The sequence below is a fragment of the Ursus americanus genome, chromosome 2 (genome assembly GCF_024610735.1).
Source record: "Ursus americanus isolate L20-20 chromosome 2, mUrsAme1.1.p, whole genome shotgun sequence".
In the NCBI taxonomy this organism is placed as follows: Eukaryota; Metazoa; Chordata; class Mammalia; order Carnivora; family Ursidae; genus Ursus; species Ursus americanus.
Window position 1 is genome coordinate 78,432,094 of NC_142128.1, and position 26,793 is coordinate 78,458,886.

The 26,793-nt window shown below is 36.9% G+C and overlaps 1 protein-coding gene across 10 annotated transcripts in view; it reads left to right on the forward strand.

Annotated features, from left to right (window-relative positions):
- Positions 1–26,793, forward strand: part of RPS6KC1 (ribosomal protein S6 kinase C1) — a 236,120-nt gene that overhangs the window by 142,063 nt on the left and 67,264 nt on the right. For 9 of the 10 annotated variants that reach the window (XR_006777787.2, XR_006777786.2, XR_006777785.2 and 6 more), the window contains 4 exons: positions 4,610–6,205; positions 6,477–6,566; positions 24,627–24,709; positions 25,781–25,876. Coding sequence is in view for 5 of the 10 variants with exons in the window: in XM_045787882.2 (XP_045643838.1) it covers positions 4,610–6,205; positions 6,477–6,566; positions 24,627–24,709; positions 25,781–25,876 (1,865 nt within the window). In the remaining 5 variants the exon portion in view is untranslated. The remainder of the gene's footprint in view (positions 1–4,609; positions 6,206–6,476; positions 6,567–24,626; positions 24,710–25,780; positions 25,877–26,793) is intronic. The other variant, XM_087858104.1, reaches the window with a different exon arrangement.

Below are 26,793 nucleotides of genomic sequence, written 5' to 3' on the forward strand. Positions count from 1 at the left end.
TTGACATAGAACTGCTGGTTCAAAAAAAATGACTTTGATCATTGTTCCAGCAGTATTTTATCATACATATTAAAGTCAAGTCCTAATTCTGCTCAAGAAATTTAACAAATATTCTTTACAATCATTCAGAAAACCAATAAATTAAAATTTAATGAGAGACAAAGAGTTTTTATTAAACTTTATGAATTGCTATTTCATAGCTTAAAATAGCTGGTATCTCCAAGTTTTATATGCTTCAGTGAGGCTTACAAAGGTGTCATTTATATTTCTAAAGTGTTAAAAATTATAAATATGTTAGGTATTTTCTACTTATATTTTGAGGTTTAGCAATAACAGGGTTTTTTTTTTAAGGATAATGTTTTTAATGTTACAATAATAATATTGACATTTATGTAGGTTTGTCCATTAGGCCTGATCTTAATTTGATAGAGAGTAAAACACACTCAGCTTTTGTGGGTGAGAAATTTCAAAGGAAATAATGTGTTCTTGTAAGTTTTGTGATTTTCATGATTTTGTAGTTGAAAAAAAGTATGGGATAGGACCAAAATTTTGTTTCCATAGTTGCATATCAAACATTAAATTTAACTGGGCACCCAATGAATAATGGAGAAGGGCTAAAATAGTTTCATTCTCTCTTGAAAAATGCAGAGTTTTTACAATTCCCTTTAGGGTACTTGTTTAGGTTAGGAAAAAATGTCATAAAGAAAGTGTCAGCCATCATATTTAAAAATTCTATGTAATAACCAGAAGAACGGAAATTAAGGGAGATGCCATATTTGACTAATCAAATTGGTCAGCTTGCTAACATCCAATATAGGCAAGTGCTCTGAAGATGGCATTAATACACATTGCTTATAGGAGTGGATTCGGGTACAAACTTTCTGTAAAGCAGTCTCATAACATGTATCAGAAGCATTAAATATATTCATGCTTTTTGATCTAGTATTTTTATTTCTGGGATTCCGTCCTAATGAAGTTATCAGGGATATCAAGTACTTCCATGTAAAAGTACATATTTCAATTCTAATAGTAAAGGATTGGAAACAATATAAATGTCCAACAATAGATGAACATTTAAACACCTCATAATATCTGTCACATGGATATGCTTATATAACCATTGAAGTTCATAGTCTCATGAAAATTAGAAAATGTTTATGAGGTGATGTTAGTCACAAATAAAAAGTTTGAAAATAAATGTACAAATAACAGTGTTTTTTAAAAAAAAGATTTATCCATTTATTTGAGAGAAGGGAGAGAGCATGCGAATGCACACGTGCAAATGGGGGTCAGGGCAGAGGGGAGAGAGAGAATTCCAAGCAGACTTCCTGCTGAGTGTGGAGCCCAATATGGGGCTGGATCCCACGACCCACGAGATCATGACCTGAGCCAAAATCAAGAGTCGAATGCTTAACCGACTGAGCCACCCAGGCGCCTATAGTTAATAGTGGTTATAGGTGATTTGTATTATTTTGAATTTTTCTCTTCTGTTCTTTGCTGTATTTAATTTTTTTGAAACCATGTGAAACCATATATTTGTTTTAAAGCAGGAAGAAAACATGACCCAAAATAATGATATTATTAATATTTATAGACCCTTATTCTTAAAAGTTTTTCAAAATACTTGGAAAGATGTCATCTTTTTACAACCAGATTTAATAAATATTTATTTAATACATATTATTTTATACGCTAGGCAGAATCCTCTCCTTGTAGTTATAAAGACCCTGCAGTCTGGTAAAGGAGATGGTAAAAGTATAAAAGCATAAAAGTAATATTAATATGAAACAGAATATTTTAAATGTTGTAAGAGGGACTAAGTGATACAAAAGATTCAGAGAATCGGAATCCACTGATGGGATGTCAAAAAAATTGGTAAAAGAAAACAAATTCTGAGGGACTGTCAAGAATGATTAGGATTTTGACAAGTAGATATTGGAGAAACTAGTAAGAAAAAAAAATTCTTTAAGTGGTAGGTGTAGTTTGAGCAAAAGGCCAGCATAGGTTATATTTGGAAAAATCCTATTCCGGTGATTATTTGGTGAGTTGAAGGGGAGGACCAACTCATAGTTTGACACATTGTGTTAGTGAGTGGTTCGATGCCTTTGTGGGGTTGGCACCTATGTCATTCAGTAGGTGGAGGGGATTTGGGTTCTTTTTTTTTTTTTTTTTAAAGATTTTATTTATTTGACAGAGAGAGAGACAGCCAGCGAGAGAGGGAACACAAGCAGGGGGAGTGGGAGAGGAAGAAGCAGGCTATCAGCAGAGGAGCCTGATGCGGGGTTCGATCCCAGAACACCAGGATCACGCCCTGAGCCGAAGGCAGACGCTTAATGACTGAGCCACCCAGGCGCCCCGATTTGGGTTCTTGAATGGAGAAATAATATAAGATCTGAGCTAAAATGGAAGATTAATTGGGCAGCAATTAGTGTGATAGAATGATACAGAAAGGAGTTAAAGCAGGGATCTAGTTGTAGCTATAAATTAGTCCAAGAAGCAGACTGGCCAAAGGAATCATAGAAGAGGAAGACTGCATGAAACATTATGGACATAACCTATAAGACTTGAAAACTTGTCCAAAAGAACAAGGGAGAAAAAATAATCGAAGCTTGGTCCAAAGCTTTTTTGCCAGAGTGGCTTGGATGTCAGAAAGAGGAAGTGATCTGGGGGGAAAAAGGAAGAATTTAAGCACATTGAATTTTAGATTTAGATTTCATCCAGGTGAAATTTGCCTAAGAATGAATGAAACTTTTCTTAGAACTTTACTGGGTACAGTTTCTTGGTGTTACTGGAACTTTGCAACTGCAAAGACTGTCTACTTTGTGTTGGCACATCTCATTCTGATGAGTTATCATCTGAGTTAAAGCAGCACTGACTGAATGCCTGTTATGTCCTGCACACTGTTTAGGCAGTAGATACAGAAAGATGAAAAAGATGGTCCTGTCCTCACAGTAGTCCCCATCTAGGAAAATGGAAAACAACACACATTGTTTCAGTTGGATTGCATACAAGAATCCCAGCTCCAGGTTCAGGCTTTATTGTTCCTGTGTCACATCGACGTATTTGTGATAAGAGGAATGTGGCTGTTGTTGTCAAAAGATGGGAAAAAGATGGAATCAGTGCATAGCTGTATATGAACCTTAAATTTTATTTGAATATGGGGACGTATGAAACACTAAGTATAATCTAGTGAGGACAGAAAGTTAGCTAAGAAAAATGAAAGGGAAAAGTTAAACACCATGATGTCCAATACTACTAATTATTATCAAAATGGGAGAAGACTGTTAACTGGGGAGTTAGGGAGGGAGACAAGATGTCTGAGTAATTTAGGATTAATATTATGACGGCTATCCTTTATTATACATTTACTTTATAGTAGGCACAGTACTGGGGGTGCTTTTTGTATTTACTGAGTTCCTCTAAATGAAATGCCAAGTACAGAAAGATTTTTTTGGATGCTTCCACTGACCTTTTTATACATATGATTGACTGTCGGAGATTATTTCTCTTTAACATTGTTACCCTTGGTGTATAGGATGCTTAATAAGGATATTAAAAATGTGCTGGGAAAAAAAAATTGCCTTCTCTTTGTTAATAGAGGGATTCATTTTTAACACATTATTTCCCATTTTTGGAAGCTACAGTTATATCTTCACAAAGTATGCATGTGCAATTATTGTTTATAAGATTTCTAGATCAAATTTAGCTATTCTTCTTGTAATACCGTAAAGCTTTGGTGGGTTTTTGATACTTAACAGTTATTTATTCAAAGATTCTAATGAGCAAAACAGGTTGAGTTTTTAATGGTTAATATAACACAAAAGAAAAATAAGGTGAAATAACTAACAAGTATTGCTGGTAAAACATCGGATTTCTTTGTGTTCATTTGATTTCTATGAAATTGATTTTTATGATTTTACTTTTCTGTAGGTTTCTCATATATATCAGAATAAAGAACCAGAATTACAATAGCCAGCCTCATTAATGACTGCCCAATTAATTTTCCTCAATTGCTTTACTTGGTCTTCTACCATATATGATGTATATGCGGGAGGGGAATGGGAGAGATGTTATTAATGTCATTTACAGTGGCATAATTATACACCAGATGCCATATCGCCCCTGTAATCTTGGACTGGGCATTTTCAAAATGGAGTAATACTGTTGATTTTTACCCCCTATAGTATATACAGTTTTAAGCAGCCCTTATTTATGTATTTCCACTTGGCCAAGGGGCCATGCTTCAAAAAATTATTGCATAAACAGCTCAGAACATAGTCAGATGTTTCAACAGCTAAATCATATTTAAAGCAGTGTTCTAGCTGTGGGATTTCATATTAGTATTTTGTTAAACTAATTTCAAAGGGAGAAATAGGTTGTCATTTAAAAGATAATTGATATCAGGAGGTATGTTTAAAACTATACTCAACAGTCAGCAATAATAAAGCATTTCATTAAAATGCTTGTTTTATAGTATACTCGATATTAATGGGTATCATTGACTTGCTTTTGGTTGATTATTAGAATACTCTTTGTTTTTCTGAGGGCTTCAATAAGTAACAATTATTTTGGGGATCTTAAAAATTTTTTTGGTTATACTTGTTCACAGGTGGCAAACTCTGGTCATATATCAGTAAGTTTCTAAACAGAAGCCCTGAAGAAAGCTTTGACATCGGGGAAGTGAAAAAATCTACACTTACTAAAGTTCACCTGCAACAGCCAACTTCTAGTCCTCAGGACAGCAGCAGCTTTGAATCCAGAGGAAGTGATGGTGGAACCATGCTTCAAGTTCTGCCTTTGAAGACTAGTCTTACTCCGAGCTCTCAAGATGATAGCAACCAAGACGAAGAAGGCCAAGATAGCTCTCCAAAATGGCCAGATTCTGGCTCAAGTTCAGAAGAAGAATGTACTACTAGTTATTTGACATTATGCAATGAATATGGTCAAGAAAAGATTGAACCAGGGTCATTGAATGAGGAGCCTTTCATGAAGATTGGAGGGAATGGTGTTGATACCAAAGTTATTGAAAGCTTCCCAGCGCACCTTGCTGCTGACAGCGACAGCCCCAGCACCCAGCAGATAGCTCAGGAGCTGAAGTTCTTTGCTGGAGATGATGATGGAGAAACAGTTAGTTCTCCGAGGACATCAGATTCCCTTAGTAGATCTAAAAACAGCCCCATGGAATTCTTTAGGATAGATAGTAAGGATAGCACTAGTGAACTGCTAGGCCTTGATTTTGGAGAGAAATTGTATAGTCTAAAGTCAGAGCCTTTGAAACCATTTTTCACTCTTCCAGATGGAGACAGCACTTCCAGGAGTTTCAGTGCTGGTGAAAGCAAGGTAGAGTTTATAGCCCAGGACACCATTAGCAGGGGCTCAGATGACTCTGTCCCAGTTATTTCTTTTAAAGATGCTGCTTTCGACGATGTCATTGGCACTGAGGATGGAAGGCCTGATCTTCTTGTAAATCTACCTGGTGAACTGGAGCCAACCAAAGATGGTGCAGCAGTGGGACCTACTAAGTTTACACAGACAAATATAGGCATGATTGAGAGTAAACTGTTGGAAGCCCCGGATGTTTTATGCCTCAGGCTTAGTACTGAACAATGCCAAACAAGTGAAGAAAAAGGCACAGAGGAATTGAGTGATCCCTCTAGACCTAAATCCCCGAGTATAGCAGAGAAACACAATGCACAGGGGGATCTGGGGATGTTATTTGTAGCAGCTGCTGATCATAGTAGTTCAGGAGACGTGTCTTTGTTACACAGCTCGGATTCTAAGCTCCCAGGACTTAGAGTGGTAGAGTCGGCAGTAACTGCAAACAACACGGAAGAAAGTTTATTCCCTATTTCTAAGCCACTCTCAGGTGCTAATGAATATAACGTAAACACAGACACTTTAAAAACTGAAGAAGTATTGCTGTTTACAGATCAAACTGAGGATTTGGCTAAAGAGGAACTGACTTTATTTCAGAGAGACCCAGAGACTAAGGGAGAGAGTGGATTAGCACTCGAAGGAGACAAGGAAATACATCAGATTTTTGAGGACCTTGATAAAAAATTAGCACTAAACTCCAGGTTTTACATCCCCGAGGGCTGCATTCAAAGATGGGCAGCTGAAATGGTGGTAGCCCTTGATGCTTTACATAGAGAGGGAATTGTGTGCCGCGATTTGAACCCAAACAACATCTTATTGAATGATAGAGGTCAGGAACTTTTGCAAATGCATTTCTTTTTATTCGCTGTTGCTTCCAATTAACTGAGTAGGCGTTTTATCTTGTAATTAGTATCTTCATTTCCTGTCTAGAGCTTCATTATCAGTGCGGCAAATTCACCCCCAGTAATAGCTTCTAGTACTTAATGATGCCATTATTCTTAATGATACTGTTTTTAGCTACAAAAGGAGTAATTACAGTTCACTTCTGCAGAAAATGGAAGAGAAAAATGTTTTGATTTCTCCTGTCGTTTTGTTTTTAGGACACATTCAGCTAACGTATTTTAGCAGGTGGAGTGAGGTTGAAGATTCCTGTGACAGCGATGCCATAGAGAGAATGTACTGTGCCCCAGGTTAGAGCAATCTCCTAAAATGTTTCACTTGAAAAAGTAGTTCAGCAGCTCTTTTTTCTTTATAGAAGTTGTATTTTTCACTCTCAGTTCACATATGTGTTGCATTTGAGGATCTCTAATCCTTCAAAAAAGAAAATTTGGGGATAAAACCATTATATATTCCAATAGAGAGAGAGAGAGAGAGAGTGTGTGTGTGTGTATTTGTTGTTGTTAAACAGGTTTGTACTTCTTTTAGAACTGGCAGTGAATTCTGTCTTAGAAATGTAACTTCTTAGTGTTTAGAAGGACCTTTAAATACCCCTAACTTCTTTAAATGGATGGTTTTATTAATATAGGAGAGGTAGCCGACAAAAGGGGTAAAATTCCCAAGGATAAAATGTGGAATTAAAAAAAAATGCGATATTGTGACTTTGAGTGATGAGCCAGGCTGGCGCTGGAGAGCAGATTTTAGAGTGTTTCTATATCTGAGACATTTTAGGAAGTGTGTTCTTCTTGGTTTAAAATAGCCAGTTTAGCCAAGTATTTGACACAACAGGTTTCTCTTGCTCTTACTATATTGTCTTTGTTTTTTAAAAATTAGAGATTTATTTCTGGGGTGTGTTAGATCCTTTGCGGATAATTACAGGTCATTGAAGCATCTGAATTGGATTTGAGTTAGTGTCTCTCTCTGTCAGTGCAGACGGGGCCATATTTGAATCCAAAGTTCGTTCACCTTTTGCCTAGCTTTCAGCCTCTTTGGATGCCCAAAGTTGCTTCACTTGTCACCCCACTAGCTTTCAAAGGAGGTTCAAGCTGATTATGTTGACATGATCTGCTTAGTTGTTGATTAATACAGTATTTAATGCTTCCAAGTAACCAGTGTATTATTGATGCTAACATTGCTTCCCTGCATAATGGGAAATGATTATAATTAGGACTGAAAGAGCTTTATTGTTTTTAGTTACAACCTTCATTGTTAAGAATTATTTCTGTATTGGGGAATAGCGAAGTTTTTCAACCTGCGAAGCAAATACCCTAAAACTATTTCATGAAAACAATGATTTGGATTTTTTTCTTACTGTTATACTCTTTCCTTTCCACTTCCTTCCCTCACATTAGGGGTGTTTGATTTTATTTCTTCCTAGGGGCAATAGAGCATGCCTACATTTTTTGTTTCTCTCAAATAGATAGTATCATGCTGTTTTTTGAAGCCTTATTAGTATGACTTAGTTAATGGGATAACAAAAATAATTTCATAGTGCAATCACTTTATTATGGTTATCTGGTTCTTTTTTTATACTCACCCACTTTTCTAATTTGATAAATAACATTTTAGGTACCATTGTACATAGTACATTATTAATTGTAATGAATTTGGAGGTTTTAGGCTCAAAATTAAATCCCGGAGTTCTTTGAAATGAAATCTGTTAAATCCAGAAGTGAAGTGCAGTATAAACCTCCCATCAAAACCAAATGTTTATGAGACATTGTTTAATGTTTATAACTGACTCCTTATTTCCTATTTTTATTTTCACTCTGTCATCGAAAACTATAGGGTCGTCCTTTGGCATTCTAGCAGATTGTTTCTTCAACGTATAGTCATGTTTACTTTAACATTCATAGCACGTTGACATCCTGAGAATTTTAATATGTGTGGAATGAAGCTCTACTACATTCATCAACATACATATTTTTAATTTTGTGTCCTGAAATACAGAGTTTAATCCAGATCAGTTTCCAAATTTTCCTTAAGCTTTTCTCCGGAAATCACGATTCTCATAGTTTACCAGCAGGTGGCAGTCTACCATTAATGGATTTTTGTTGTCATCTTCCAGGTTGCCCTTCACTAACATTTGAAAAAAGCTGTCATCTGAAGAAGGGCTTTGTTTTCATTATTTGCATGAAAGAATTGTACTTTCAAGCTTTGTGAGTTGCAGAAGTGTTCTAGCATTATGGCATGCATTGAACAATATGGAAAGTCTCTTCTATTCTTTGGGCCTATTAATTTGTTTTATCAACGGGGGAAAAACAAAACCAGGAATGGCCTTCACTGAAAAGTAAAGCTAGTGTTGTAATGTAGATGATCATAAACCCAGAGAGTTACAGAACTCAGGTAAGTCTGTGTTCTCCCGCTCCTTGCTTATAATGCAAGGGGAATTGGGACCAAAAATTGTAAATTACTGTTTGTTTCAAAGGTAAATAGCGGTGCTACTGATAAAAAGTATAAGTAGGCTTTCCCCCTTCTTCTCAAAGGGTAGGAGCAATGCTAATATGCTATTATTTCAATGCTTAAAAGTCACAAATCCATTAACACATGGGGGCAGAGAGTACTTAGTCATTTTTTGGTCTGCCCTTAGAAACACTACAGGGTTGCAGTCATTCTCTCCCACATCCCTTCTGCCTTTCCGTTTTCCAACTCTAACCTTAGTATTATTGTCCAAGTAACTCTAAAGTAAAGCATGTTAAGCAGCTGATGTTTGGTTAGAAGGTAAAGTTGTCATAAGATTATGATGAGAACGATCCACTTCTGTTTAAACAGCATGCAACCTCTACCCCGACCCCTCCTCCCTCCTGGGAATCCTTATCACATATTTGTCCTAAAAACATGATCCACCTGCCCTGTACTTTATAATATCAGCAGTGTATCTTTTCATCTTGTGGGTGATGTGCCTTTATATTTTGAGAAAAATTTCCAGTAACAGATTCGATTTACATGGACAGAAACTTGAGTACATGCCAAACTAGCAGGGGGGCCATTATTCTGCTCTATAAATAAGTTTAAAAAAGAAACAACACACACACAGAAACCTGTGAATCAACATGTTTTGGTCTAATTGAGGGGAAAAGCAAGATAGATAAATTTTGAAATGCAAATGATCACCTTCTGTTATTGAAGTATAGCTTCTGCCAACTTTGCGATCTCAGATTTTAAAAAGTCATAGTCATTTCAACAATGTATACTACCGAGGATATCTGATGTTCACGAGTTTCTACAACAACACGAAGAACTTTCTTAAAAAGTTCCCACTTTTTTATATTAAAGAAAGCAAGTCCAATAACAAAAAGACAAAACCCGTGGAGCTTTCTCTGTCTACATCTGTGAAAAAGCCAGCAAGTAAATGGCTGCAGCTGCAGGCCGATCAAGAGGGTCTTGAGAATACGAATTCACTGATCAAACCCAGCCCTGTTTTCAAAGTAGAAGCCATTCCTTTTAGGTTCACTTTGTATCCTTAGATTATCTAGCATGATTCTCTAGAAAGGTTTTATTTTAAATAAACTTCATTCATGGTAAATGGGTTCCTTTCATACCAGAGAAACACAGGACAGAGTTCAGGAAGAGAAAGAGCAAAGAAATAGACCCCAAAGTGGGAATAGATTGTATAGTGTGACAATATAAACATAACACTGTCTAGTTTCAGTATTAGGAAACTTTTAGATACTTTATTAAGAGACTTTAAGACAGGTTGTTCTATTTTTCGTTTTGAGAGGTTATAGAATAAAAATTGGAGTAAATTGATTATTCTTCTCCAGAGGACTTCCTTATAGTTACTCTGATTTTATTTCTATATTTGTGTGCATACACACACACACACACACAGAGGATTTTATGTGCTATATCATCATAACTATTAATTTTCATAACGAATAAATTTTTGTTATAGCATTTTAAGTATAAAGGAAAAATAAAATGTCAAGAAATTATTTTTTTTTCTTAACAGTCTTTTGACTCTTCATCAAAAAAAAGCAGTTAGAAAACAACCTATAATAGTAAGCATATAAAATACAAAAGACTATATTTGAAAGTTTAATATGCAATCTAAGGCAAGTGCGTAAAATTGTTTGTATGTTCGTTATTATGCTAATATAATCACTTCAGGTTCTTATTCTGGTCTTCACGAGTTGATACGGTATCCTATCACTGTGTGTCCTTCACCTTTATTTTCCACTCCATTATGAGCCTTTATAAGTGCTTGAAATTTACATTGATATTTCTCGTTGAATACTTTTCAGACTTGAGAATTTAGAGGTGAATATATGTGTAAATTGAAGAAATCCAAACTGCTTTTTACTGCAGTCCAATCTCCACGCTCCCAGATGTCAAATGACAGCTTTGCTTCCTCTCTTAGGCGATTTCACACTTGGAAACAGCTCACAGCTGACAGTGAAAAGTGAAACATAGAAAAATCATGCTGAAAACTGTCTGCAAAATTCAGTTTTAGAGCATGACATTTATTTACTACCACCCTTTGCTCTTCTACCCTGACTTTATCAAATAGTCCATGAATATATTTTTTGAGGGTAGTCTTCTCTGCCCTTTTTCATAAATGTGTCTAACATGTTATTTGTTGCTTTTTTAAGCATGGTGCTCCATGTGATAGCAATGTATTTGATACTTAGATTTAGGACTCAGACCATGGTTGGTTTAAAATATCGTGAGGCCGTCATAAGTTTAAGATTTAGAATCATAAGGTGGAATTAAGAATTACCAGCCTTCAATATTTGTCCCACATCAGCCGTTAACTCATTGCATGGCATTGGGCATGCTATTTAAGACTTTCTAGACCTTAATTTACCACTAGTAAAACAGATTTGTTGAGTATAAAAAAGATCACAGATAACAAATCACCTAATACCCTTCTTACACAAAATGTAGTAAGAATTCAAGTTCATTTTATTAAGGCAAGAATTTTTTCCCCCAAGGATAAATACTGATTTCTTGTCGAATATTAGTAGGGTGAAAATAATTATTTCATTTGAGTACTTTCTAAATGTGTGTGTGTGTGTGTGTGTACAAAATAGATTTATTTATTTATTTGAAAGAGAGAGGGGGAGACCACAGGTAGGCAGAGTAGCAGGCAGAGGGAGAGGGAGAAGCAGTCTCCACGCTGAACAGAGAGCCCAATGCAGGGCCTGATCCCAGGACCCTGGGATCATGACCCAAGCTGAAGGCAGACATGTAGCCGACTGAACCACCCAGGCGCCCCTCTAAGTATATATTTTTACCATTTATTAGAGTATTTACATAATATATATGATGTAGAAATGAAGGATTTATGGATAGTATTTTCATTTGGAGGAGAAAAGCCAAGATACCTTTTGAGTAAGGTGAAATTTGATTGCCAGGATTCTTAACAAACGAAATTGTTTAAGGAGGAAAGAATCATTTTGCATATGAGAATTTTGGGGTCCTGGGTAACTTCACCAAACATGAAGAAATGCAAAGTTGAGAGAGAAATCGTATGGATATAGATGTATATTTTGAAATAATAATGATATAACCAGGAAGTATGGCTATATCTCTGGTGTAGGCAAAAATTTTTCCCCCACAAGGGAGATAGAAGAAAAAGGCAACAGGGAGCTATAGAAATAATTTTTAAAAGAGTAAAATATTTGTGGTTAATATTTAAACATTATATTTCAAACACTAACTCTTTTGCTTGATTTACCCTTAAGCAAAACTTCACCAGTAACTCTCTTGTACATAGTAGATGTTTTAATGTTTTCCTTGAACAATTAGCAAAAGTACTTTCAATCCTTCGCATTTAGTTCTTACTGTCATAAAGACCAAATCTGTATCCTCTTTAGGAGAACCAGTAACTTTTCAAGTTTGCCATGGAATAGTGAAAATTTTATACTGAGGAAAATTCTCTGATGTATTTCACCCCTCTATATTGATGAAGTTTGTGCCATGAGTGTAGAGTCGTATTAAGATAAGCAAAAAGAGAGCTTCCAGTGAACTCAAATCTTACCTTGTCTAGGCAAGCCCATCCTGATGGAAAGATTGAAGAGTTGCTTTATACTGGCTTGAAGGTCTGGAACCTTGGGATCCATCCCTAGGTAGAATGTATCTTGGATCTCTCACAAATCCCCCAGTGATGGGCCAGTCACCTTCACCTCTGTGTTCAGGCCACTCCATGTTGAAATAGACCCATTCTGAAATCATACCTCTCATCAGGACAAAATGTGATTTGTCCCCACTGATGGGAATGAGGCAGAGTAATAGCAAAGCGTTCCATCCATGTGATTTGGCACCTTAGTGAATAACACATTAGCTTTTCTCAGGAGAAGAGATTCTTCAGTCAGAACTAGAGATAAGAGTCAGTTAATAATGTTTTCATACAGAAGAAGTGAAATAAAAGATCTCTATATGTTTCACAATACTGTCTGATATACCGGGAAATGGGGGGTTACCTCAAGCTTTAGATTATTAAGAGGAAGTTAGTTTTAACCTCATATTTACTCCAAACCTTTTTCTTTATGATCTTAGATAGATTCTTTTTTTAGAAGAGGAATAGGAGACTAGATACTTGTAGTTTTAAGTGATAGCTGCATTGTAATGCTTCTTGATTTTCAGGTCTAAGTTGATTTTTGGCAACTATTCAATTACTTAACCTCACTACCATATTATTGGAAAAAGGAAAACGAACTTTTACCTCTGATGTTTAATGCAGAAAGATAATGCTTTGTCCTAAACATTATGTACCAGAGCTGTTGTCTAGCTACTTTGACCAAATCATCAGTTTCTATACCATGTAAAATTTTGTCAGTTTGACTCTCCATGAAGTAACCAGGGCTTACTCCTTCCAAGCAATTATCCACAAATGCTTCCTTCAAATAAATGTTTAAAAATGCTAAGCTTTTAAAAAATGGATGACAAAGCAAATGGCATTCCTTAAGCTCCTTTAATAGCAGTGCATGAAGCTCTCCCTGCCTAACATGGCAACAGCAGTGGGGGGGTGTCGGGAGCTGCGTCTGTCATTTTCACAATTTTCAGTTAGCCTTTTTCTCATCAATCAACTTTAATGGCTTTGGTTGGGTAACACTGTGACACCCGATGGCTATTCAGAATGGAGTTGTTGTGATATGATCAATGGAAAATGGAGCATGCTGTTGGTTTTTTTTTTTTTTCCTACTAGAAATGCAGGGTGAGAGAGTAAGCAAGATTGTATAGAGCTCAGAATTATAATTATAATCAGTCAACCAGAAGTCATATGGTAGTTACCCATTTCTTATTTTATCTCACAAGAAGATGGTATAGTAATGATACCTATAAACTCCCTTGAACAGGTAATGCTTGGCTCTAGAATGCTGAATCAAGTTAAATCAAAGAGTTTTGATGCAACTTATGCAGATAATCACAGGAAAGCTCAGAACATGGTTGCCAGGTCACCCCCACAATAAGAAATTCAGAGCTGAGTAGTGAGAAAAAAGCAGAATTAAGTATTTGGTCAAGCCCAGCCTGCATTCTCTGAGTGTGATGTGTCCTTACGTCCAAGTCCCCACATTACAACTGGCCCAGGGTTTCAGGTAATTAAAATACATGAAAACCAACTGGATTAATAATGAGGTGGCGGCAGGCAGCAAGCTTAGAGCCTGGGATGAGCCGGGAACACAAGTGTGTGAGAGGTAGAACAGCACACTTGTCCCATTGCCTTGCGGTGCAGGGAAGAGCCGAGCTCTGACCGCTGCATGCTCTTCTCTCCGGAAAGTGCTAGCCTCTGTCTTCGCTCTTCTCTGGATAATACTCTAATGAATGAGAGGACTGTGATACCGGCAGTGTTTGAGTAGTTCATCCACCCTACTGAACAAATAAGGCATTTGAATAATCAATTGAGTACAGAGTTGGAAGACTTTATGGAATGGAGAATGGAGAAGTGGGCAGCCGGCATTTTCTAAAGTAGGATAAAATATGGAAAAAAGGGAGCAAAATGCAAATTCCAGGCTCTAGCTAGTCTATCATTCTGAGAATTAAGATCTGCCTAAGAGATATGAGACCTTAGGCAAGTAGATTTCTTTTTTATTTTTTTAATTCTTAAATGATTTTTATTATATTATGTTAGTCACCATACAGTACATCCCCGGTTTCCGATATAAAGTTCGATGATTCATTAGTTGCGTATAACACCCAGTGCACCATGCAATACGTGCCCTCCTTACTACCCATCACCAGTCTCTCCCATTCCCCCACCCCCCTCCCCTCTGAGGCCCTCAGTTTGTTTCTCATAGTCCATAGTCTCTCATGTTTCATTCCCCCTTCTGATTACCCCCCCTTTCTTTATCCCTTTCTTCCCCTACCGATCATCCTATTTCTTATGTTCCATAGATGAGAGAAATCATATGATAGTTGTCTTTCTCTGCTTGACTTATTTCACTTTGCATTATCTCCTCCAGTGCCATCCATGTTGCAGCAAATGTTGAGAATTCGTTCTTTCTAATAGCTGAGTAATATTCCATTGTATATATGGACCACAACTTCTTAATCCAGTCATCTGTTGAAGGGCATCTTGGCTCCTTCCACGATTTAGCTATTGTGGACAATGCTGCTATGAACATTGGGGTGCATATGGCCCTTCTCTTCACTACGTCTGTATCTTTGGGGTAAACACCCAGTAGTGCAATGGCTGGGTCATAGGGTGGCTCAATTTTTAACTTTTTAAGGGACCTCCACACTGTTTTCCAGAATTGCTGTACCAACTTGCATTCCCACCAACAATGTAGGAGGGATCCCCTTTCTCCACATCCTCTCCAACAATTGTTGTTTCTTGCCTTGTCTATTTTAGGCAAGTACATTTCTTCTGTCCAAATTATTTCATTTAAAATACACATTCTCTTGAACACTTGTGCACCTTCAGACTTTTAAACTTTAAACATCTCAACTTTGATAATTTAGTATATTGGTATTAGTTCAGCCTGAAATTAAAATGAAATTTTTTTCTCCTAGTCGATATGGCTTTTAGTTTTGCTTTCACTTGCAACATTTTGTCTTGTTTGTGGAAACTTGTAAAAAAATTGTCTTTATATCTAAAATAATACCCTTGAGAAACTAAGAGGTGTAGTTGTCCTAGTGTACTTAAGTGAATTTGTTTTTGGTGACATTAAAAGAATACTAACTGATACTAATTCTCTCACCAGACTAGCAGCCAGATACTGTAGCCGGCTTATACACTGGTGGCACCTTTCACAGGACGGTGTGCCTGGATGCCTCACATTGAACAGGGGCATGGGAAACCCTGAGTTACCTCCCAGTCCTATCTTCTTCCTGCTCCCAGGGCTCTTCGGCTTTTTCTTTTGCCATGTGCCGTCCCCTCAGAACAAACCGAGGCAGTCCCTGCGCTCTGAAGAGGGGAGCACTGGAAGGCGGCCACTGGCCCACCCTCTTTAAGCCACCAGCGTTAAGCCACCAGCGTCTCTTGCCTGGACTACTGCCGTCATCAACTGACTGACCTCCATTCTCACCCGGCTTTAATCTGTGTTTCATCCAGCAGCCAGGGTGTGCTTTAGATAATGTTTGAAACTTTCTAGCCTACCACGTATAAAAGTGTGAAAGGACTTGACGTAGATCTCTATGGTCAATGGGACTTAGGAAAATGAATGTGATGAGGCCTTTTTAGATGCTTTGAACGCCTCGAATGAACAGTGCTATAGAACACAAGATGGATATATTTATTCAACAAACACCTATTAAGTGCCTCCTGTGCCTAGGAGCTAGAAATAAAAGACATAATTGGTATAGTATTGACAGTTAATTTTGAAGACTTATGTAAAAAAAAAATAGAGAGAGACTACTCACACAGAAGACATATACAATTGGTTACCTAGAATGTTAATAGACCTTTATAGGTGAATAGTTGTATTTATAGAATTGTAATTTACCACGCTAACAAAGGATGTGCTTAGCCATTTCTCTTCTCACCATTTAGTTCCATATATTGTTGGATTAAAACAAAAATTCTTTCTTCTGTGTTTCTTTCTCTTTGTTCTTTAGTCATCAGCTGTAGTGGAAGACTAATGCTCAGCCCCTGCATAGAAAATCTTTATACACAGCAAGAGCTGGTGAGAGAAATTGACTAGAATTTTGTAATTCTAGTCCCTTTCAATTAGCAACAGATGCTGCAGGGAAAGATTGTCTGTGTAGGGACACAGGACTAATGTTTCCATGCTCTAGCTGACATGGAGTGCTCATTGCAGAAGAAAGATGTTCTTTTCCTTGGTCCAAGTTGTCACTAATGATAGACCAGATTTTTTTTTCCTTTTTTTTTTTTTTTTCCCCTCTTCTCTATTCCTATCTAAGGCTATTTTTTTGGGCTTAATTTTTTTTTATTTTAATTTTTTTTATTATATTATCTTAGTCACCATACAGCACATCCTTGGTTTCTGATGTAAAGTTCGATGATTCATTAGTTGCATATAACACCCAGTGCACCATGCAATACGTGCCCTCCTTACTACCCATCACCGGTCTATCCCATTCCCCTACCCACCTCCCCTCTGAAGCCCTCAGTTTGTTTCTCATAGTCCATAGTCTTGGGCTTAATTTTTATATTGTTTTATTCACCAAGGAGCTCTCTTTTATTCTAAAAGCTAATGTATTTGTGTTACTTCTGTTTCTTTTCCAGAAGTGAGAATTGTAGTCCTTAAAGTCAGATACTTAAAATCAGTTTTTTTAAAAAAACTCTGTGGCATTAGAAAACTATATCTCATCTTGCCCCCCCCAAAGTATACTTACTGCAGATTATTGTTTTAATTTATTGCATAGATCTGTGCCTTTAAAATTGTTCCATCATTCTGATATTTGGATAAAGTGCTATATCATTTATGTGACAAATTCTTCCAGCATCTAAATGTAGATTTGATTTGACTATCACTTAAATACTTTATTTGCAACAATTGTTGCTTTTTCATCGAGTTTTATATGTTCTCTTAATAGTTCTACAGTTACTAGAACTTTGAGAGTGAAAAGAATTGAGGCTTCTAAGCTTGTATTTATTAAAAAAGTGTTAAGGAAACAGTTTGGGAGAAATGTTTAAAAACTTGTTCTGAATGAAAATAGAATTTATATGTGAAATTCTCTTCTAAGTAAATTTTGACCCTACTGTATTTCCTGCCATATCCCATAAGGAAGGTAGCAGCAACAGAACATACTGCCAGAGGGAGGTTATGCAATTGTCTGGAGAGTTTTGCAATGGGCCTGGGCAGCTGTGCTGTTAGGAAGGGTAAAGGGGAAGGATGAGATGACCCGTGTGGGTCTCCCTTAGTGAAAAAGCAGGGAACAGAATCAAGTGGTGTCACCACTTGAAAGTGTGTCTTACCAAATCCATCGAAGAACTAAATGTAGAATATCAGATTCCCTTATTTATCAAGCAGTATAATAGTAACAAACCCTTAAAGAAAAAGTAAACTCTGAATTCAGGATGTTAAGGGTACCAAGTTGCTTAAAATGCAAGATGATACATCTTTGTCAAGCTTTGTAGGAAGGTTGGTCTTTATTTAAAGCATGAGTTTGACATGCGTTTTCTAGCTTTTTCAAATTTCTGTACAATTTCCAGCATAGTTTTATATCATTATCTTTGGTTATTTTTGAGTCATGTCTTTGGCAAATCCATGTGGTTTAAACTATGTAGTTAGTCCCTAAGAGGCAGGATGCATGCCTGTTCTTAAGTATATGCCATGATTTCTGTAATCCTGGGGTCACATGGTCTCTCCATGGTCTGAAAGAAGAAGTGTATACTCTGTTCCTTCACTTCTTGTGCAGGTATAGACATTTTATGATTTCTTAAGTCCAAGCTTTCTGCTTTTTTACTCCCGTATTTTTCAGGAGCGAAGATTATTATAGCTACAGTTTTGGGGGTCAGGTTAACATTATTAGTTTTGGCTATAAGAGGGAGACTTAGTAAATTGATTATCATAAGGACTGTAAAACTCTTTTTTTTTTTTTTTAAAGATTTTATTTATTTATTTGACAGAGATAGAGACAGCCAGCGAGAGAGGGAACACAAGCAGGGGGAGCGGGAGAGGAAGAAGCAGGCTCATAGCGGAAGAGCCTGATGTGGGGCTCGATCCCATAACGCCGGGATCACGCCCTGAGCCGAAGGCAGGCGCTTAACCGCTGTGCCACCCAGGCGCCCCAGGACTGTAAAACTCTTATTCTATGTTTTAGTGAGCCCTTTGACAATATGGGTTACCAGGGCAGCATTATTTTTCTGTAAAATATCTTGGCTTGTTGAAGAGTGTTCTATGAGGTGTTAAACATGAGTAAAACAAAGGTAGGCAAAGCACATTTTATGTTGTGATATCTTTATTGTTTTATTTAAATGTGTTTATTCACTTGTGAAATATTATGGTTTGATTCATTAGTGTATGAATCAGTAAGTTATTCTATATTGTGTTAGAATGTGAGAATGGATAGTGCTAAAATGAGAATTCTAGAATTTTAGTAAACTGTTCTCACATATTTGATGTCCTTAAAAATTTTTAGATGGATTGAAATCCAATCTGGGGCCAATTCTGTGTCTCCGTTACATTAAAAGATGATAATGATTAGATTGAGCGACACTGATTCAGTTCGTCTGTCACCAGGCCTCTTAGGGAGAGGGAGTCGAGGCTATGGATAGAAAGGAGAAAAAGGAAGTTTGAGGAATGCTAGTCATTTTAGCATAATTCCACTCTTTGGGCATCTTACGTTAATGGAGGGAGAAGAAGTTTTGAGAAAGGCTCGAGAGTGCTTTTGCAAACACTTTCAGGATCATAAAACTACAGGTAGAAAGAATGTTAGAGATCTGGCTGTTCTCATTTTCAGAGTAAGCTTAGTATGACATACTCAGCCAGGGTCAAACAGTAGCATGACCAGAGCCCCGTCAGTATATTTCTTTGATTCAAAGACATAAATCCAGGATTCTTTGATAACACCATCTCTTTTTGAGTTTTTGTGGGAATAATCTTGAGAACTTGTTTGTTTTCTTAGGGAATAGTTTATTTTTCCCTTCCATCACTTTGCTTAATGCCTATACTGTAGTAAGTATTGCTGCATTTGTGGAGAGTAAAGATACTATTTTGCCACCCTGGAAATTGCAAATACAGAGTGTCGCAGTGGGGGAAGGGCATGTGCGGAAACTTTACACATTGGTTTTTATAGGAAAAATATTTTGAAAATTGACAAAACAGTGGTAAATTTATCCTTTAAAATATTTTTCTGCTTTTTTTTTTTCAGAGATTTAAAAAATTCAGGGTAGGAGTTTAATGGGATTTCTTAGCTTCACTGTGGTATACTTTTAAAACAGTCTCACAGATTTATTTGGTATTTCTTTATATTCTCTGTTTTGACATTAGATACATATACATGACTATTTGCCTAGTATTCGTGGTAGTCGTCATGTAGCTTTATATATAAATCAGTTCTCTTGGTTTACGTATAGAAGTTTTTGTATAGATTTTGCAAGTAAAGCAGTTTTAGAGCCTCAGGCTTCTTTTTGGCACACAGCCTCAGGCTTCTTTTTGGCCATGCAATTTCAGAGTATATCATTTTTTTTTTTTAAGTAGGCTCCACACCTAGCGCAGAGCCCAGTGTGGGGCTTGAACTCACAACCCTGAGATCAAGACCTGAGCTGAGATCAAGAGTCAGACGCTTAATCAGCTGAGCCACCCCAGCACCCCATATCATTACTTTTTAATATAAGAATGATTTGTCCTTAAACAATGTTAAAAAGACAACCAAAATCCTTCATTCTGATTATTAAAAGAAGAAAGAAAAGTTTGTTTGAAAATCCTAAAGAAGAAATTCCACAAGTACTCTAGTTGTAATATTTAAATTTCCTAGCCATTTAGAGGTTCCTTTTTGTATCTTACCTAAATACAGAACTCTTTGTTGTATTTTTGAGTCATCTGTGAAAATCAAGGTCAGTTGGTCATGATGTCAGTTTCACATCCATTTTTTTCACACAATCTAATTTTATTTTATTGTATTTATTTAATTTTTTTGGATGTAGTGTTCCATGATTCATTGTTTGCATGTAACACTCAGTGCTCCATGCAATACAGTTTCATGTTAATTAATGAATCCCTGCTTAATATAAAATCATTTTGAAAAGCTTCAAGCTGCATTCTGATGGATCTAAAACTTGTTTAGTGTCCTTTTTCCAGATTTCCATGAAAAAAAGTTACCTTTTCAGAGTTGTTATCCTTCTTTACTGGCCCAATCAGAATAAAGACAGCATTCAGCCTAGGGGCCTTCATACTCTCAGAAGCAGTTTGTCTTAGATTAGGATCAGCAGTCTGTTTCGGCCTGAGTACCCTCAGAAAGCATAACCACTTGACATCCGAATGGAGGGAAGAAAGAGAAAGTAAGGGGAGAGGAAAAGAAGCTGGCTGTCCCTGGAAGAAGGAAGAGGAGAAGATCAAGGAAGATGGAAAGAGAAATGGGGAGCCCAAGAAGTAGACTAAAGTCAGCAGTGCTAGAGGAAAACCAACAGTGATGTTGGATGCCAGTTGGTACCTCCTGGAGCAGATATGAAGCCCAGGGAGAGGGGGAGGTCATTGGCTTTAGGGCCTACTTGGTTCTCTTGCTACCGCCTGTGTTGCCTCGCTCAGATTGGGGCCCATTCACATTTGAAGCAGTATGTTGGTCATTATCTACCTGTTAAGGACTCTGGCAGAAAATTGTAATAGCTTTCAAAGCAGCATAAAACCAATGAACCTAGTTCTTAGACTCCTTAGTTGAGCAAGTTCACAGAAACCAGTAAAGGAATGCACCTTGTCCGTCTCATGAAGAGCCTCTCAAACTTTTCTACCCAAGTACTTCTGACTGTAGAGATGATATGAAATGGGTACCCTAGGGGACAAGTGAAATGTGATCCTGAAGTTTCTCCGAAGTCTTTTTATTTTATAAATCTATGCGAATTTTATATTCTGGTCCATAATATATCTGTGTTTCCTTTACTAGTAAAACAGTGTCCCACCCACTCCCACAAATATGAAAATCTTTAATGCTCAGGAAGATGAACTGTGCTTACCTGGTAGCTTCAGGGACCACCCAGCTGTCCCTTTCCCCCAGCAGTGATGCATTTCACCCAGGGCACATTCCCAGCAGTGATACAGGAGAATAGGCCTAGCATATAGCCTTTGAGGGGCTGGGCTGCACTGGCGATGACACCTTGGATCTTTTACTGAATAAAACGTTGCCTTGATAAATTAGCCATTGATTATATTATATAGACTTCTCTCAACAGCCCTCTACTCAATTCTAATAGGGAGCTTGGGGTGTGGCTCTAGTCTAGAGCTCCTCCGGGCATGTTATTAGACCCTATAAAACCATCTCATTAATTTTCACAATTTTCTCTGAGCTGACTGGGGGTCAGATGTTCCTCTTTCTTGGGCACACAAACGCAATAATATCTTTCTCCTCCGAAGGCATCCTCCCTAAGTGGGTTCTCCATAAGGTTGCTTGGAAATTTTAAGTAATTCATGTGAAGTGTTAACTAGTTCCTTACGTAGATAAGGTGTCAATAAATGTTAGCTGCTGGCTTATTGTTGCAGCTCTCATTGCAGTGCGTGCCTACTGTGAGTGAAGCAGCCGTCATACATGGGGTGTGAGGTTTCATGGCTGGCCAGTCGTTTTGGGTCTTGAGCTGTGAACTGATATCTCCTTCATAAAACTAAGAAATATATACTTATTACTATATGAAAAAGAAAATAGGATAGCAAATGCTTGAGCAAAAAGATTAAAAAAATAAAACCATTAACTATCCTAGTGGGAAAACTTGATCTTAGTTTCACATGATTTAGTGACGTGGCCAGTTAATGGAGTTACGTGGAGGAGCAGGGCCTAGCATGGTGCCTGGTTTGTGCTGCTTATGCATGTTGGTTGAATGACTATGGTAGGTTGAGACCCGAATATATACATGCCTGAAAAAGCAAGGCATTTAAATGTTATTTAATGCTCAGTGAGAAGCCATTTCAGGATTTTGAACAGGGAAATGATGTAATCCATTACTTGGTTTAGACTGGAAGGAAATGTGCAAGAAGTTATATTCGATGACTGGACTGTGGTCAGTTTTTTTACTTTTCTGAAATTTCTAAGAAATTAGACCCTTCCTAAAGTTTTTAGCGCACACTTCTGAAGGTGACGGTGCCTCTCTATGGGGAGGTTGGGAAGGCGGTGGGGGCAGTGAGTTTGAATCTGGGAAGGGCAGCATAAGTACTTTGAGAGCTCCCAAAGAGTTGTCCTTCACAAGAATCACTATTTTAGGAAATCCTCGAGTATCAAAATCATAGAAATTAGAGCTAAATTTAACTAAGAGGTCTTCAGATGTAACCCCCTAACAACCCTCTGTTACAGATGAGATCACATGGATTCATCAGGGCCCTTCACCCAGGCCTCCTGATTTCTAGTCCCCGTTGCACTCTCTCATATAGAATACATTTACATTGTGGGAAAAGGATGGAGGCAGACTCTCAGGAAGGATTGGCCAGCATAGTTTCATCTTCCTGCTCCAGCACACCCAGATGTTTTCATGTCTTCTTGCTATCTGTTTAAAATGCACCACTTAGCCATTCATGTAGGTTCATAAGTATAGGGATGAAGATAAACATCGCATCCCTCAGAGGCAAATCACTAAAATATTTTATCATCTTTTCTCACCGGTATTTTTTTTAAATACATACTTCTAAAATTAGAATTCTCTTGTTTTATACCTTGTTTTTTAAATTTAATATACCCATTTACTTATATACTTAAACTTTTTATGAGTACATCATTTAAAATGCTTAGTAGTAATAGTCCATCATACTGATGTGTGTGTGTGTATGTACACACACTGGTACATATATATATAAACACACACATACATATATACATATATATACAACGTATATATAATTAAATCTCTATTGTTAGGTCTCAGTTTTTCAAACAAGCTGCTACTTTATAAAGGCACATGACTTCAGTAGGGTTAGGAGACTTTTGGTCATTCACACGTAGTTTGAGTGGTTAAAAATCTGTTTTTACCACTCGGCTGAGAGCAGCTAGTTAGAGACTGGAGGTTGTGATTTGGCCCAGAGCACATCCCAGTAGGAAAGACTGGGCAGGGGCTAGTGTGGAAGGATGTAGTTCTTCACAGGCCGCTTGAATTCCAGAAGAAGAGGGTAGGTGCCGGGGATATGGAAGATGATACTGAATAGGAGGAATTTCATTATTTTCATAGGAATGGCTCTGTGTTCTTCTTCTGGTCCACCTGACCTTTGCTCCAAGGCTTAAAACTCAAGCTGTTTTCTGAGTTTTGTGGTGGTTCTATGCAGTAGATTTATGAAGTATTGGTTAAAAGGCTGGGCACGTGAGCACCACTTCAGTTATTTCCAATTTCCGACCTTACTACTTAAAAACTTTTGAACCTGCACCCAAATATTAAGTGCGTTATGTCAGCCAAATGGAAGTGAAAAGGTAGACATTGACAGGCTTAGTGACTAATCGAATGTCATTAGGAAAGGACAAGAAGGCGTCAAACAGTAAGAGCCAAAAGCCTCAGAACTGGTAAAATGAGGAGTGTTGCTGATTTGTGGAGAAACCTGGAAGATGACACCTGAAAACTCATACTGTATTTCGGAAACTCATGCTGGTAAAAGATAGGGCTAACGCAGATAAAACTGTAATTTGTAGATACTCTAAACACCCTTATCTTAGCTAGTAGTTTCAGTTAGGGCTTAAAATAACATATCTATCTGTACTTCTAAATATCAAAATGGGTAAATTTGTGTTTCACATACTCCTCCTTTAGTTGAAAACGATTATATAGGAGAGGTATGGTGTTATAAATCGGTTTCAGTTCTGCTGATTTACTTTATGACATTGGACAAAGCATTTCACCTCTCTGGCTTCTAATCTGTAATTAAAAGGATAATTACTGGTTTAAATAATTTTTGAAGTTCCTTCTGAACCTAGAGTCTTTATTTCTAAAACAAAAAACGACCCCTGAGGTAGCATTGGCTATACTTTCTTGAATTTGAAAAATTAAGCAAAATGCTGACCTAGTAGATTCATGTAACTTTTAAGTGTAGCTTCTTGAAGGTGTCCCTCTATCAACTAAAGAACAAATGTCTCAGTTTAATATATGACTGCATCAAAAAAAAAAAAAAAATGCAACCACAGTAGGTGACCAAAGGGGATAAGTAACTTTCAGGAATTTTGAAAGCCCAGTAGTATTTAGTATATGCTCTCTCAGCATTAAAAAGGTCACCTTGCTAATACATGTTAATTTTGAAAGTTGAATTGACCTTTGGAATTTTAATATCAACCTTTTTTGGTGTGTTTAGAGGTTGGAGCAATCACAGAAGAAACAGAAGCCTGTGATTGGTGGAGTTTGGGTGCTGTCCTCTTTGAACTTCTCACTGGCAAGGTAAGCAGTGACCTGGACATTTAATAAGTTTACCCAGATGCTACCTTGATTTCAAATTGAGAACATTTAGCCTTTGCCTTTAGTTGTTAGATCAGGGACTAAATAAGAAAACCTTTGATCCAAAAAAAAAAAAAAAAAAACAGAAAAATGCAAGTTTATCTAGATTTCAGATTTTTTAAAAAAGTATTACATTAAATAAATAATAAAATTCCATAATGTCATAATGTTAGTACGTAGATATATGACTGAACATTCTTTCTGCTCATTTTCTATGATTCAGTTTTAACAGCATTAAATCTGTAATGTTCATGTAAGGATGTATCAGAATTCTCTGAATATTTTAAACATCTTGCTGGAAAGCAGGAGGGAATTCTCATTTTAGAAAATTAATGTAGCTATAAAAGGTAACATTATCTTTTTTCTCAATACTGTAAATTTTTCCTGTCCTAGCTTAAGGACAGAATTTATACTCTCTCTGATCAATAACTTTTAAGTAGGATGTTTGAGGTTAATAGACTTTACTAGAGTATTGTGCACATTGCCTCCTGGGAAGAAAACAGAGGAAATGAGCAGTCCTACTTTTTTAAGTAGTCATCTACCTTGAATATGTAGGTAATACTGAACTCTTAAGATTGCTATGGATTATTATAGATCACCTACATGTACAATTAAATCATAAAGGGCTATAAATATATTAAGTGTTATTATTAACCAATTCTAGACTTAGAAGGTTTTTAAGAACATTAAAAAATTCAGAGATACCAGGGCCCTTTTTAGTTTTTGTGTGTAATATATGCTTTTCTATTATGAGCCATTCCCTGTATAACTGAGGGAAAAGAGCTAGCAACATAAGCTTATGATGTGATTTTGATGATTGCCTTCATTTCAGTTAGAAGTTCTGTAGTCTCATGGCCCTTGGCCTGAACTGCTTAGGAGACACTGTTGATTACTACCCCCCCCCCCAAGTTAAGATGGTTGTTGGGCTTTCTGTACTTGCTGTCCATAAATCCTGTGATAGAACAGAATATGATGTTATTTGGGATAAGAAGTGTACCTGATTGATTATTTCAGACTCTGGTTGAGTGCCATCCAGCAGGAATAAATACTCACACTACTTTGAACATGCCAGAATGTGTCTCTGAAGAGGCTCGCTCACTCATACAACAGGTAATTTAATTGACCTACTGGCCAAGTATATCAGCCATGCAAATTAGCAGAGTCCATAGTTATAAAACCTTAAAGAGATTAGTTTGGGGTAAGAAAGACTCATTACTAATTACAGATTCAGAACCGATACTGTGTATGGTTAGGCTTCTGCTATTATTTGAGTGTTCATGAGGTCAGAGAACAGTTAAGGCTTGTTGGTGTTTAAGTCTTTTTTTTTCCCCCAACAATTCAGACTAATGTTTAGTTAATTTCATATATTTGTGTAGGTATGAGATTTAAGTATTGTTTGTAGCTTGTCTGGAGCTGCTCTGTTTCTGGTATTACATTTTGTAACCATGTATGATGGCTGTTTTCTTTCTTTCTTTCTTTCTTTCTTTCTTTCTTTCTTTCTTTCTTTCTTTCTTGACTGGATATTTTCAATCTTTAATACAAATTTAGAAATTTAGGAATAGGCTACTCAGGTTGCTTTGGAGAGAAGTGGTGTTAGAAAATCTTGCCAAGTTAGATTACTCCTAGCTTCATCCATTGATGGAAGTTGGGCATTGATGTCAGTTAGTGCATTTTTGGTGGCTTTAAAGAAAGAGACTATTGATAATTAAAGTTCAATATCCCTGAGGTAAGCTTAGAACTCCAGTGAGCTTCTTAAATTGACTCCTCACATTTAAAATGCTCCTTTAGTTTTGAATGGTGAGTTTTGGTGAGTATACTGAGGGTTGTCAGCATTGGGGTGTGATAGGCTCAAAGCACATCAGCAAGAATTGTCAGGTCTAGGATCTTTATAGTTTTATGAGAAACATGAAGGGAAGGTTATTTGAAAAAAATCAAGAACTCATATTTTTGTTTCATGAAAGCTGAATTATTTTTTTTAAATTAGAAAAAACAAAATTTAAAAAAAGAAAAAAGGGGGAGGGGAGAAT